Here is a 15828-nt window from a genome sequence, read left to right as displayed (position 1 = left end):
AAAAAAAAGACAGCAGCAGATGGTAGGGAGAGGTGACCTTACCTCATTCGTGTTCCACCGGTGTCTCTCTTTTGGCAATGAGGGGCATTTTGGTAGACATTCAAGCAGCTTTTTGGGCAGGTATATTTTCAAATGTCCATGTTCATCTGATGACACAGAGAAGAGCACAGAAAGTGTGTCAGCAAGTCTTGAGCATATACATTTTTACACACTGGAGAATAAAGGAGATCACTGGCAGTGCAAGGTTTGTGTTCAAACCTAAATAAACAGCCGACATCGAAAATATGAACTCGACCTACGGGTCAGGGCTGTCAATCATAACGCCCAAAGGCCTGGATCTGCTCAGGAACGGTTTTAATCTGGGTTCTAAATAATAAATCATCTTATGGATGTATAAGTTAACCGGAAAATTATAAGAAAAAAGCATCTTTGTTATTCCAAATATAAGGTAAAATATAAGCTCAGGCCCATAAACTCTGATACTGATAACAAGCGCTTTGATAAGATGTAATTTCTCATTCGCCTGCTTTCGTCACTTTCACACTCTTACAGCAGTGGCGTTAAATAGTTATGATTTATGTTCGCAAAGAATTTTGCAGACTATCTGAATTTTTTCTCAACTATTACACTTTACCTTACATACACAGATCAGCCATAACATTATGACCACTGACAGGTGAAGTGAATGACACTGATTATCCCCTCATCATGGCACCTGTTAGTGGGTGGGATATATTTGGCAGCAAGTGAACATTTTGTCCTCAAAGTTGATGTGTTAGAAGCAGGAAAAATGGACAAGCGTAAGGATTTGAGCGAGTTTGATGAAGGGCCAAATTGTGATGGCTAGACGACTGGATCAGAGCATCTCCAACACTGCAGCTCTTGTGGGGTGTTCCCGGTCTGCAGTGGTCAATTTCTATCAAACGTGGTCCAAGGAAGGAACAGTGGTGAACCGGCAACAGGGTCATGGGCAGCCATGGATCACTGATGCACGTGGGGAGTGAAGGCTGGCCCGTGTGATCCGATCCAACAGGCGAGCTACTGTTGCTCAAAATGCTAAAGAAGTTAATGCTGGTTCTGACAGAAATGTGTCAGAATACACAGTGCATGATGGGTCAGGGCTGTTTTGGCAGCAAAATTTCTATAATGTTCTTTGCAAACTTTATAGACTTACAACACCAAAAATAAAATTCAGTGAGCAGCAGTTCAGAGAACAATGACCACAGAACAATGACTCTTTTTACGAAGGTGGTGAGCAGAAAAGCATCTTAAAACCTGGAGGTAAAAGACTCCTGTCAGCCAAAACAAGCAACAGTTTTAGTCAACTCTCATACGATATTAAGTCATGATACTGACATGCCGTCAACTCCTTTCGCTCTCACTTAAAAATTAATTTCTTACACTTTAAGTGGAGTGAAAAGCTAGGGGGAAAGATGACTTGAATGCAGGACGTTAATAAAAAAATACCCGCTAACACCTTAGACATCTGAGAGTGCATAGTTAGCAAAAGGCTTTGGAACAAAGCTGAATTTCAAAGGCTTATAAGGAATGATGGTAAGCTTCATTAAGACTTTAACTACGCAATAAAGTCCACAGCCACGCTGATCCTCTCTCCAAGGCAGAATGGTAAAAAGCACAAATGCCAGGGAGGGATAAAAGAAAAGGCGAATACAGTTTGTTCAGAGGGCAGTTAAGGCAAGGCTATAAATCAGCCTTTCTACTCTATCGCCACGTCTCGCTGACGGCAAAAGGGCTTAACGGACTCGTCCAATCACTGCTATTTGCCTTCATTGTTTGGAAGCAGAATGTCTAAATTATAATGATATTGTCTCCAACTGCGAACGGAGTGCAATAATAATCACCTTGTTACTATTGTGTGACGATTCCGCTTTCGTCTCTCTCCGGCACCCACTCACATAACACTCACTTCCAATTGCAATAAAAAAACTCACTGGAATAGAGGATGTGGGACACACACACACACACACACACACACACACACTAGTTATCTTTATAGGATATGAAAGGATTCTTTCCAGAATAATACTCCAACATTAGCCATAATATACATGTAAATTTAACCAAAATGAAGGACGCTATCTTACAAAGCTTACAAGATTCAACCTGGATTAAGATTAGCACGATGAAAAAAGTCAGTAACCTTCAATACTGTTCAAAAAAAAATCCATGGGGAATGAGGAAAATATGCTAAGTACTAAAAACTGATTCAGATGATGATGATGGAAATAGATATCTTATGTTATAAAAACCAATGTCTTTCTCCCCTCCAGTATCCTGTACTGTATTATTATTATTATTATTATTATTATTATTATAGCTAGCTGACCAGCATCTGAAATGGACGATTCTGATTGGTTAATCCTGTTTCTTACAATAGCAGGCGCTAGCCAATAAAATGTAATTAAACACACTAAAGCACTGGTTTGTCTGGAGCAGTTAAGTGTGAATGATGCCTAATAGTGAATTTGTGACTTTTACTGAACATCACTTGAAGAAATCTACAAACAAAATTGTATTTTTTCACGGATACGATCCCCCAGACTGTACACGTGTTTCTGTTAAACTCTCACAAATAAAGTCAAAAAAAATATTTCAGCAAAGGTTCAAACTAGGCTTGTGTAATATTGATTTTTTCCTTTCAGGCAATTTTCCATTTTAGAAAATAAACCATCGTGTGAAACAGAAAATGAGGATTTCTACCATTTGAGGTTTAAGAAAAGTACAGGAGGGTGTAATAATCAGCGGTGCAGACGGAGACTACTCGCTGGCAGTGGCAATAAAAATTCAGCTGGGGTTTTTTTTGGCGATTGTTTAGTGATGCATATTAAACTAGTTCAGAAAACTCCTTTTCCAAATCTATTGTCTAATCTATTGTCTATATTTTTCACGGTTGATGTACATTAAACAGTGCATCAACTGCTCAAACGTCCAGGAGAGCTGAAAAAATCCTTCTTAAAAAATACTTTTTAACATGAACATTTTTTTGTAAAGCAGCAGTCATGGTGGCTTGGTGGATAGTACGTTTGCCTCACACCTCACAGGTTCCCAGTGACGCCCCAGGTTCCCAGTGAAGTGTTAGACCAAAAATCTTGTCCCTTTTTCTTTCTTTCGCCTATAAAATGAAAGACACTGGTATACCTAATAAAATAAATGTAGCTTGATTTTATATATATATATACTATATGTCAAAAATGCACTGACACATTTCATTTCAAAGAAACAGACTCCAAGATTTCCGTGACGGAAGAAGTCCAATGGAGAGGAAGTGAGACAGGGAGAAGGGGGCGGTGTTTCCAAGTGGAATCAGTGCTAATCAGTCCAGACTCGTATGCGATTAGCTCATGTTTCATTTTATTGCGGAGAAAGAGACCTTGAATGATAAGTCATACTAGCGTACTACAGCGTTAAATTGCAGCACTCCTACGTAAAATCTGACGGCAGGTCTGGTACAACAACACAATCGGAGAGAACATCACTAGATATTGTGGCGGTGTAATATCATGCGAGAATGATTAAACTGTTAGATTGCACATGCCTACCCCAAATCCTCCCCCAGGAGCGTGTCTGAATCGTGCATCCAGGGGCCTCGACAAAGCCAGAAAGCGAGCTCGGGTGACAGCTTTAACGTTAATCTCCATACGTTTACCCTTTACGATTTGAAAACGAATAAAACAAAAAAGGAATTTGAAAGATAATCCGTTTCTAAATCCCGCCCGAGCTGAAATGTACATGACTCAATTATGAATCATTTGCTTAAGAATGATTCAAGTGGGGTTTTTTTTTATTTATCTAATTAGCTGCTATCTTAGTTCTAACTACATGATCCCATGGTTTTAGCAAGAGGCTAAGCTTTTAGAGAGAACAACAACACACAAAGCGCCAATGAGTCAACTGTGTCATATAGCACTTCTGAGTCACCGTCAGAAACACCAGCACGACTCTGATGTTGCTACAATGGTGTAATAACAATTCACATGTCATTTTCAAGCAAGCCTGCAATTGGAGTAAAGTAAAAGCTTGCAAATTGAGATTACAGTTAATGGGCTTACTCTTCACGCCGTATTGTAACGCCGCTCACGTCACCGATGACATATCTGGGTACACCTAGTGAAGCCAATTACACGATTCCCAGCTCTGGCTGCGTGTGCGACGCAGTGGGCAATTTGTGCAAAATTGAAATTACCATAGTATGAGGGCGCCTTTCTTTAAATCAATTTCCCTTCAATCCAATCCACACAATGAAAAATAACACAATAAGAGGGAGATGACAACCACAATGAAGTAATATCAGTTCTTCTGAGAAATCCTCAGAGGCCGTGTTTGCTTTGTGAAATGACAGAAGCCGCATGTAAAGCGCGGCGGCGGCGTCCCTGTTGCATATCCCTCATGCTCTCCCTAGTTGTCAGGCAATCGACTCTTGATATTGCAGACATTTGTCAAAGAGCACGTTGTCATCTGTTTAGACTCAGAAAAATATGGCTTTAAATGAATTTTTTTTCTTATTATTCTTTTCCCGTTATCTTCTCGGCTCCGGCCCGACGAAAATATGCGCTTTTATCCATAGTACAAATACAAACGTGTGATTTGTTTTAATGACGGCAGGCTAATTCAAGTCATAATCCCAAGGCTTTATGCAATACTGAGCCGTTCCATCTGCCTCAGCATTTATTAAGCCTTATCATCTTTTTAATGCATAATTTTAAATATGTAATTAATGTATGTAATCCACTAGCATGACATTTTCCCAGTGGTCTTAAAACAATAGTTTCCAACTACGGCTTTGACTTTTACTCGCCCTCCTGTCCCTTTACGCCAGCGCTGCCAATGGAATAGCAGTAGCACTTATTCAAAGTGTGTGAGCAAGCGTTTTACTGCTTGCGTCGATTCAGTGGATTTGGAATAAAATGTTTGTTACTTCGGTTCGAGTCACTCTTTCATTAATGATCTGCTAGAGTCATAAAACTGTCGGATATTGGAAAGCCACGGTTCTCAAAGTCAGACTCGGTGACCCCCAGGGGTTAGAAACCACAAAACACCTTCATCAAAGTATTTATTACTGAGGTCTTATATTTATTCATCTATTTGTGTCGCGAATGCCTTTTTACTGCGAGTCGTAGTTCACAGTACAGCTAGTGCTGCTTGATTATTTTGCTTTCCACATGCAATGTTATTAGTTATTTCATTAATTACTTTAGTTATTCTCTCCTCATTGCAAAGTCTCGTCATTTATTTTGTGCATTCCTGAGCAGCGTTGTTTTTTTTTTTATCTTCGTATTTCTGATTTTCCGAATAGTGCTTGTGTTTCCATTTTGTCTGTATCTGAGTATGGATTATCCTACTCTGACACTGGCTGCATTTATATCGACTCCCTATGACTGGACACGTTTGGAACAGACTGGGTTTAAGTAAAACCTACATAAAAGTCAGAAAGAAATCAGCCTATCAATAATGCAAGCTTAAATCTCGCCAAAAGTTTTGGGATACCCCTTTAAATCATTGATGTCAGGTGTTGTTTTTCAGGGGTTGAGCTTGGCCCCTTAGTTCCAGTGAAAGTGGAACTCTTAATGTTTCAGCATGCCAAGATGTTTTGGACAATTTCATGCTCCCAACTTTGTGGGAACAGTTTGGGGATGACCCCTTCCTGTTCCAACATGACTGTACACCAGTGCACAAATCAAGGTCCATAAAGACATGGATGAGTGAGTTTGGTGTGGAGGAACTTGACTGGCCTGCACACTTGACTGAGTCCTGACCTCAACCTGATAGAACACCTTTGGGAGGAATTAGAGCGGAGACTGCGAGCCAGGTCAAAACTGTAACGTCTGCCTTTACATGCACATGAATGTAATATGGAGTTTTCCCACCCTTTGCAGCTATAACAGCTTCAATTCTTCTGGGAAGGCTTTCCACAAGGTTTAGGAGTGTGTTTATGGGAATTTTTGACCATTCCTCTAAAAGCACATTTGTAAGGTCAGGTACTGATGTTGGACGAGAAGGCCTGGCTCACAGTCTCTGCTCTAATTCATCTAACTCATCTGTGTCTTTATGGACCTTGCTTTGTGCACTGATGTACAGTCATGTTGGAACAGGAAGGGGTCATCCCCAAACTGTTTCCACAAAGTGAGGAGCATGAAATTGTCCAAAATGTCTTGGTATACTGAAGCATTAATTCAATTCAATTCAATTTATTTTGTATAGCGCCTTTTACAATGAACATTGTCTCAAAGCAGCTTTACAAAAGATGAAAAACAGAGAAAGATGAGGGGGAAAATGAAAATAAATAAATAAAAAATAACTAAATAACTAGAAATAAGAGTAAATCATTAAATTTAATAATTAAACTATTTTATCCCTATTTTATCCCTAATGAGCAAGCCTGTGGCGACGGTGGCAAGGAAAAACTCCCTGGGAGTTAAGAGTTCCTTTCACTGGAACTAAGGGGCCAAGCCCAACCTCTTAAGAAACAACACCTGAATTCAATGATTTGGAGGGGTGTCCCAAAACTTTTGGCAATATCGTGTATGACTGCATATATTGAAATAATAAGCCCAATATTGTAATAGTTGTTTAAACTGTATAAATAATTATGTTCATAAAAGTCCATACTGAAGCAAAAAGTCGATTTCTGAAAGTAAAAGAGTTCCACGGCTGCAAAAAGTTTTCTTTCTTAAAGGGTGATGAGGACTTACATCATCTTTACAATGACTACAGAATGACTGCACGGTGGACAAGAGAGGTAAAAAGTAGCAGACTCCTAGGGACTAATGAAGGATTCCTATCTACCACAGCAGAATGTGAACCAGGAGCAGTACTCCCAGGCTTTCTTCTATTTCCTCTGAGGTGACTCAGCCCTGGCATTTGGTGCATGCCGTGTGCTGAAAATGGGCTTTGCAGATCTAAATTGCTCTTACAGTAGGGAGCAGATACTGTATCTGGGATGATTTGCCTCGCTCAATTAACACTGCAACAGAGCAGCTGCTCACAAATAACAAGGTGCTTTAGCATCACTCCAGGTGAGCAGAAGAAAGCACAATAAATACACAACTTATACAAGCAGTCTGATTTCAACCACAGGAAAAGATCATCTGTCTTTAGGCTTGGGGCTTGACAGTTCACATACCCTCCAAATAAATACTAGTACAAGGAGGAGCGTGAAAGTTACAGAATTTTAATCATTGTTGGGTACAGATTCCATCTTCTTGAAAGTTTAAACATACATCACATTTTAACTATACCTGCACCTTTATCCACAGAGGAATCCACTCTAAAAATGTCTATCAAGTATCTGACCAGGTCAGTAGTTACCTTAAAAGCATTGATTCCTATGCTGACATCTGTGGATTTTTTTCTTTTTCAGTTCCTCTGAGATTCTTTGGATTGTTAAGCAATCTGATCTTCCCGGATTCTACTTGAAACCCTATTTTTACCTTTAATGGTTTCCCCAGAGAGAGACAGAAACTTCTTATTTTCCAGCCCTTATGTAAAAGGTTCATTCATTTTTTTTTTCTTCCCACTTTCCCTGGTAGGGGTCGTAGTGGCAACAGGCTGAGAAGATCATTCCACACTTCTCTGCCCAGCTTCTCTTGGGAGATGCCTAATATTTCCCTGGTCAAGCGTGAGATATAATCTCTCCAGCAGGTCTTGGGTCTGCCCTGCAGGTAGTACCTGATACATCTCTAGCAGGAGATGCCAAAAGGTGCCTAAACCACCTCAACATGCTCTCTCAATTTAGAGCAACAGCTCTACACCGAGGCTCTCTCAAATTGTCTAGCGTTCTAAGGTGATTTATTTAATGAAATTGTAATAAATAAACTTAATGGCCTTCATGTGTCAAAGTTGTATGGGAATGTTTCTAGAAACCAAACCAAACTAAACGTTCTTGCCAGGTTTCGTTGATTTTCTTTGTTCTAACATGTATATGTTGATAAATGACAACCAAATGGTGCTTCCAATAAAGCAGCTCATCCACTGCGCCGCATCAGTAGTCATAGATACAGCTTTCCTCCTTTTTACAGTGGGCCATTTCTTTGTCCTATATATTCATTAATATGAAACACTAAATTTCACCAAATGTTCATTCAGACTGGGTCTGTAATTGAGAGAAATCAGCGACTTAAACTTGACAACATAATCTGGATGGATAAATTTCTAGATTTTTTTTGCACTTTATTCTATCCGTAAAATTATTATTTTTTCTTTCATCTGTTAAATAATAGCCAAGCTTCATATTATTGGGTCCAGGAATCAGGTACAGGATTGTTACAATCATATATGTTATTAGTTACCTGGTTTTTCTACTGTTTCTCAAAGCTGTACATCGTTTCATTTGATTTCATTTCATTTTTACATTTCATTGCACACATTCTTTTTCTTTTTCGGTGCTAGGTGTCCTGTTTTTGTGTAGTCTTTTTGTACTTACTGTTTTTTGTCTTTGCTCTGTTTGCACCTAGTTGCACACTTTGCACTTTATGTGGCTAGGACAAAACTTCGGTCCTAGCTCCGTGGCGTTTTTTGTGTTAAAACTTTGTTGTATGTTTATGTTCCTGGAGAAACGTTGTTTAATTTCACTATGTACTGCGTCAGCTATATATGTTGAAATGACAATAAAGCTTCTTGAATCATGAATCTTGAATGTTCTGAATTCATTTGAATTGCATGAAACATTTCTTGTGTAACTGTAAAATTCGTTCAGCATGACAAAAGAGGCTGTTTTTCAAGTTATATTATATTATATTATATTATATTATATTATATTATATTATATTATATTATATTATATTATATATTTAGGAAAAATTGTAATTTGACCTACATTTCTCATTAAATTTGCATGAGGACTGCTAGGGCAAAAGGGCATATATCCATAATATCAAACTGATCAAATATCAACTATAAAAAAAAGAAGTAGAAAATACATAAAGGCTAACATGACGAGTTTTGTCAATGTACACCGCTCACTCTAAGACATATTTCCACTGAGTGTCACTATACAGCGATACTGAGCCCCGTGCACTTAAACCCCATGAAAAACCGTAGCATTACTGCATCAGTAATCAAAGTGGAGGTGTGATTTAGACCTTTGCTGGTCTCAGACAGCCTCATGCACAGATCAGAGTAACAGCAGCTCTTACAGTCTCTCTCTCTCTCTCTCTCTCTCTCTCTCTCCGCTCAACTGCCTGCTCGCTGTGATCAATCGTGTCCAAGGCACACACTCAGTTCGTAATTAAGCACTGTCTCTGTGTCTCGCTGATCAAAAGGAGCTATAACATTTTCCCAAACACTCCTACTGATGTAATCATTCTCTCCGTTGGCTCACAGAGCAAGACCCTGACTCATGATCCAGTACGGTGTGAACCCGTGAAGGTAAAAAGTCCAATGCTTTTTTTGTTCAGTGCAGAGACTCGGGATGTTACAAAGAGTGCTATGGAACTGCTGGGTTAGGAATATCCTGAGGAAAAGAAGAAGAAGAAGAAGGAGAAGAAGAAAAAAAAATCTCTGATGATGCTGGATGACTGTTAATTAAAAACTCATCACACTGCTAAAATACTGTGTAGCTTCTCCAAGTATGCAATATGGGACAGATCTTAGGAAGTCTGTGATTTGCTCCCTTTTCACTAAATTAAACCGATGTGACAGAACACAGGGCTCATTGCTTGGAAGTTAAGAGTATAAGAAGCGGGGCTGAATATTAATTCATCCCCATGATGCTGCTTAATTTAATAACAGGAGAATATGCTATATTAAAAAAAAAAAGAAAAACACTTTTACACATATAAGAACTTATGTGGCATTATTAGGGCTTCGGAGAGCTCTATTAGAATAGAATATAAAAAAAATCAGGTGAGAGCAAACAGGAAAAAAAGAAGGAGAAATAAATAGCAAGCCGAAAGAGAGAGAGAAAGAGAGAGAGAGAGAGAGAGAGAGGGGAGACGGTGGCCGGCTTGTCGAGAAATACACACAAATAATAACACAACAAGAGGACGGAGTCTCCTCTAGAGACTTAGCTGTAGCTACAACTGCAGATGCTGAGTGGAAGCCATTACCTTGCTCGCGTGGATGTGGGTTACACACACCACTGTACCCAAGCCAACCTCCACTGCTGACTCACACACTTTGTTTTGCCTGCTAAAAACAGTGACGACACGGAAAGCATTAGCATAACTCAGTCTCCCTCGCAGTGAAAAACAATCAAGTTGTTAGAGCCTAAAGTGCAAGGCAGGCTGAAACGGGAACGGCGCTATATTAGAAACTGGAATGCCACTATATTATATGTGCAGTGCTGAGCTGAGCTGGGAGGCAGCCAATTATAGAGCCCGGGCTGATCAGGAGAATGAGCCCACATGCCCACCATGGCAAAGAAAATGTGGGGAAGATGGAAAGAGAAAGAGAGAGAGTAAGAGATGACAGAGAGCTGGAAGGAAATAAAAAAGAAGGGGACTGTGATATAGAGAAAGTGGCTTCCTGATAAAAAAAAAAGAGGGAGAGAGAGACTGGGTGTCGTAGAAGGAAAATGGGAAGAAATGGTAGAAGAAGTGTAACAGCAGAATGAAGAAAGACAGAAGAGAGATAGCGGAATAGAGGGTTTTTTTTTTTGCTTGCGCTTGCCACCCACGCAAAAAGGAGAATCTTTGCTGAGAAAAACCAGGTAGGAGAAAAACCCAGCCATGACATCTGAAGTGTGAGATCAGATTTGGATCAGTGGCTCTCCTTGAACTTGGACCTCCTGTCAGTGTGGGTGCAACCACAAAACAGGTCTATAGTCTTATTTTTTTTTGTGTTTTTTTTTTTGTCTTTGCTTCATCCTTCAAAAACTATAATCTTTCAAAAAAGAAAAAAAAAATGCTGACGTTTCCTTATACCCATAATGCTCCATCCACACCCACACCCTGACGCTCTCCAAACGCTCCAGTTATTTCTGATTACATCTTCTGGTAAGCATGTCTGACCAAAAGATGGAGGAGGAAAAAATTCCCCCAGATTATCCCTGATACTGCCCCTTAAGGAGTCTGTTTAGGAGCTTTAACAATATCAGTCATGCTAGCTTGCGCCGGTGTCACCCTGGAGACTTGAGCAGGTCATGAAACTGGAGAGGGCTGACAAAAACAAATCTCAAATCGATATCTCGCACGACACAAACCTCTTCCTCTTTCTCGCGCTCTCTCTTCCCTTGTCTGCGTGCTTGCTCGGTGAGTGACACTATTCACTTATAATTGTTGCCTCCTTCAGTGAGGTGTAGCTGTAATGCTAGAGCACGCCTACATTCATCAAACCGTCTATTCAATCTCCAAAGCCCTTCTGTTCTTCCTCTGCAAGCTGGATTACCATTATGGATGTTGTAAAATATTAAAAGCATGTTTTATCAATTCAGGCAGAGTTAAATGGTGCGAATATAATCTTTTCCATATTCAGTGCATAAACTCTGGACTAGACATGAAACGCGCATGCTAATTCGGGCACATGAACACTAACACGGAAGACTGTAAAGCGGCTCTCTGTAGCCCACTAGTCACCTGACATTACAACAGATGGCTGTTATAAAAATCACTCTCAACTGCAGTATTGATCCATTCAATACTAATCTAATAAAGCATGCCTCCTGTGACCAAAGGGCCAGAAAAATGAATTGAAATAATAATCAGGGCACTGTGGTAGTGAAAGTCATTTTTAAATCAATCTATCAAGGATGCAAGACCATGAATGCAATAAAACGGTCTAAAACAACAAGACCCCACCTTCCTATCATCTGGCGAGACCCGAATGGCTTTTCGCGACACCGGAATCCTCGATCGCCCTTCCGCAACTCCCACCGTGATGGAGAGCCGTAGCCGTCGGGCTGTTTGTTAGCAGTCCGTCATTCCACCGAGCTACTGACGCCCACAGCTCAAGTGATGAACTCAATTTAAACAAAGACCTGGCAGGCCAGTTGCTTCTCCAAACAAACAAATAAATAAATAAAACCTTGTGCTTTCCAGAGATTGGCACGTCATCTAAATTTAGCGTTAGCCCATGGATATCACAGACAGATGCTATATTCTTATGCACGCCATCACAGCCTTCTGTAGGCGTACTTGTCAGATTTCACCATATAGGGAGGACAAATAATTCATGAGATTTGTAGCTGTGCAAGAAAACACAGAATACAAGACACACTCTCTGGTGTCACCTAGATGAGGATGGGTTCCCTTTTGAGTCTGGTTTCTCTCGCGCTTTCTTCCTCATGTCTTCTCAGGGAGTTTTGCCTTGCTCTGGATATCTCTGGCTTGCTCATTAGGGAAGAAAATTTATAGAGGGCATGTACTGTATATGCTTCTGTAAAGCTGCTTCATGACAACGTCCATTATAGAAAGCACTATAGAAATTAAATTGAATAATACAAGATGTCATGAGGGATCTAAACCCACACTTACTGACAAATACTGGCAATGTGGATTATTGTACACTGCCAGCAAATGATAGTAATGTCATGTGCAGAAATAACCAAGCGATATTAGGACTTTACGGTTTTACCGGAATGTTATTGTATGCTGTTATTGGAAAATAATAAACTTTACATTGGGAAGCCCTCTGCCACTTCCATGTTAGTCCCCGTTTCCCTATAAGAGCATGTCATGTCGTGTTTTTTTCTTATATGTTTTTTCAGCTAATTATATCACTGCATTACAAAATCCCGTTATAATATCTGGAATGGACATTATAAAAATTATAGAAGCCATAAATGGCCCAATTGTAGCCATGTGCTGTACAACATATAACATAATTGTAATCACTATATTTGCAATAATTTGTGGACACCTGACCATCACTCCCATATGGGGACCAGGCATAACATTATGACCACCTGCCTAATATAGTGTTGGTCCCCGTTTTGCTGCCAGAACAGCCTTGACCCATCATGCACTGTGTATTCTGACACCTTTCTGTCATTAACTTCTTCAGCAATCTGAGCAACAGTAGCTCATCTGTTGGATCGGGCCAGCCTTCACTCCCCACGTGCATCAAAGAGTCTTGGCCGCCCATGACCCTGTCGCTGGTTCACCACTGTTCCTTCCTTTGATAGATACTGACCACTGCAGACCGGGAACACCCCACAAGAGCTGCAGTTTTGGAGATGCTCTGATCCAGTCGTCTAGCCATCACAATTTGGCCCTTCATCAAACTCGCTCAAATCCTTACGCTTGCCCATTTTTCCTGCTTCAAATTTGAGGACAAAATGTTCACTTGCTGCCTAATATATCCCACCCACTAACAGGTGCCATGATGAGGAGATAATCAGTGTTATTCACTTCACCGGTCACTGCTCATAATGTTATGCCTGATCGGTGTACATGCTCGTTGAACATCCCATTCCAGAGTTAGTCCCCCTTTACCTCCACTCTTCTGGGAAGGCTTTCCACTAGATTTTGTAGCTGTGGGGATTTGTGATTAGTCACATCAGGTCCTGATCTCAGGAAAGAGTGTCACTGGGATCAGTCAGTCTTATAGTTCATCCCAAAGGTGCTCAGTGGGGTTTTGGTCAGAGATCTAAGTTCTTCCATTCCACCCTTCTCAAATTATGTCTTCACGGACTTTCCTTAGTGCACATGGGCACTGTCATGATGGAGCAGGTCCGAGTTTCACTGAAGGGAAATTGTAACGCTATGAAGATCTTCTACAATACTGTGCGCTTCAGATTTTGTAACAGTTTGACTAAGGAACATATATGTCAGGTGAACGTTATAGTATATATTTTCAGGCCAGTCAGACAGATTAAAAAACAAAGACCGTAGCATTTAGTTAATGTTTCAGCTCAAGAAACAAATGCTGCAAAAAAACATGAAAACAAACCACAGTACCCATGTTAATCTTTTTTCCTTTTTACTACAGCAACATAAAGTGACCAAAAACTCAATTATACCGTAGCAATATGGTGACTCTCAAACAAACACAGTACTATGAAAAAAAGTCTTTCGGAAAGCAAAGGACGGCTTGGAACATAATTAAATTCAATGTTTTCTACATTAAAAAAATTATATATAGAGAAATAAACAGCATTAATCTAAACAAAGCCATTAGTTGGAGTTTTGTCTTTAAAAATGCACCATTAGTCTCAGGTACACTTTTTTTTTTTATAAGGAATTTAGTTGGTATATATTACTGAGCATTTTTCAAAAGAATCTGCGAGAGACTTTTACTGTCAGACTTGCTTCTGTCAGCGCAAGTTTTTACTGACATGCAACGTTCGGAAATCTTTTTAATGAATGTTCACAAAATAAACATTAGACAAGATCAGTATTAAAAAAGCGTCAGGGTGCGTAAGACTTTCACGCAGCACTGTACCTGGTGTAGTTAGACTTCTCCAACTTCTCCAAAGCAACTTCTTGCCCAGAAAAATGTGTCCTGACACTCAAAAGTTTAGAAAATCAGACAAAAATCGAAGAAGGGAACCCCATTTCTGCCATTCAATGACTACATTATCAATACAGGATTTTTCTTCTTCCTTTAACAGATGTTACAGTAGAGAGTAATAACAGTCTGGAAAAAGAAGAGAGACTCGTCCCAGATTGCGATCAGCCCAGCTAATGAAGAACAATCCTCTCTAAACAAGTTGCTAAATCACAATGCTGGCAATCAGAGCCAATCAGCTGGAAGGGAACCGCTAGGGTTTCTCCAAGCTATGAATTATGGGTGCCCTAATAAATACCCACATCTCCAAAATTTCAACATACATAGGCAACACTGTCCCTTCAACCAAAATCAATGAGACTCCCTGATAGATGCACTTGCTTTTCAAAAGACAGCTTTGATTGCACCGGACTACGCACTTAATTAGCACCATCTTTTTAGATCTAGATCACAGGCTCGTCTATAAGCGGCGAAGGCTTTCAGGAAAATGAACACATGGCTAAGATTAAATGTCAGAGCCATGCTTTTAGCTTAACTACAAAAGCCAGAACTATCATATTGCTACTGAGAGGGGAGACATATCAAAGCAAATTAGGTACAGAATCGCTTTTAAAGAGATGACATGCCAGTCAAAGGTCTATAACTGGATCTTTTTTTTTTCCTTTTACCAAGTTTTCACTCCCACATATACCAGTGGCATGTCAGGGGTTTGTGGTGTGCGCATGGCTGGCAGGACACTGAGAACCATTAATCACAAGGCCATGACAGGAAACAGCTCTAGATATTGTCTTGTTGAAGGGTAAATTTTCTTCAGCTCTGGAGGCCCTGCTTGAAAGGGTGAATGTTTGTGCAATATGATTAAAAAATCATTTCGCAACATGGTGTTTGAGGCTCCAAGGTCAACATTTTAAGGTTTGATGAATAGGCCGAAGAGGCAAAAGAGCTTATTTGAATAAAGGCTTTTATTAGGTTCCTTTTGAAGCCAGCGCACTACTAACTCCACACCGTTACTATAGTAAAATGAGGTGAAAATTTACTTTTGACCTTTGGATCTTTATAATTATTGAAAAATAAATACACCTTTTATTTTTAACCTTGGCTAATAAGCACATTTAAAAATCCCAACGCTTTATGCACAATGCTAAATAAAGCTTTCTATTCTAATATCAACACGCGTGCTTTAGTCAGAATATGTTTGGAGAAGCTGAAATCAATGTCTTAATTCAGCTCAAGTATCTGCCTTAACTGAGGAGAGGGGGGAAAAAAAGCAGTGACTCTTTATGTGTTTTCAGCCTTAGCCAAACTCACCCATCCATGAAAATCCCATCTCAGGGAGAAAGGAGGTGAGGACCTGAGAGCGCACACACACATGCACACACCCACTAAACAATAAGAGGACACACTGCCAGATCCTCACTAAAGCCC

General features: G+C 39.9%; 1 protein-coding gene across 15 annotated transcripts in view; it reads right to left on the bottom strand.

The window, feature by feature from the left end:
* The window catches only part of camta1a (calmodulin binding transcription activator 1a), a 407198-nt gene that overhangs the window by 384931 nt on the left and 6439 nt on the right, over positions 1 to 15828 (bottom strand). For all 15 annotated transcript variants that reach the window (XM_058410173.1, XM_058410174.1, XM_058410175.1 and 12 more), the window contains one exon: positions 43 to 146. In XM_058410173.1, coding sequence (XP_058266156.1) covers positions 43 to 146 — 104 coding nt within the window. The remainder of the gene's footprint in view (positions 1 to 42; positions 147 to 15828) is intronic.

The sequence above is a fragment of the Hemibagrus wyckioides genome, linkage group LG15, assembly GCF_019097595.1.
Source record: "Hemibagrus wyckioides isolate EC202008001 linkage group LG15, SWU_Hwy_1.0, whole genome shotgun sequence".
NCBI classification, from domain to species: Eukaryota; Metazoa; Chordata; class Actinopteri; order Siluriformes; family Bagridae; genus Hemibagrus; species Hemibagrus wyckioides.
This window is presented reverse-complemented; position numbering and strand designations above follow the sequence as displayed.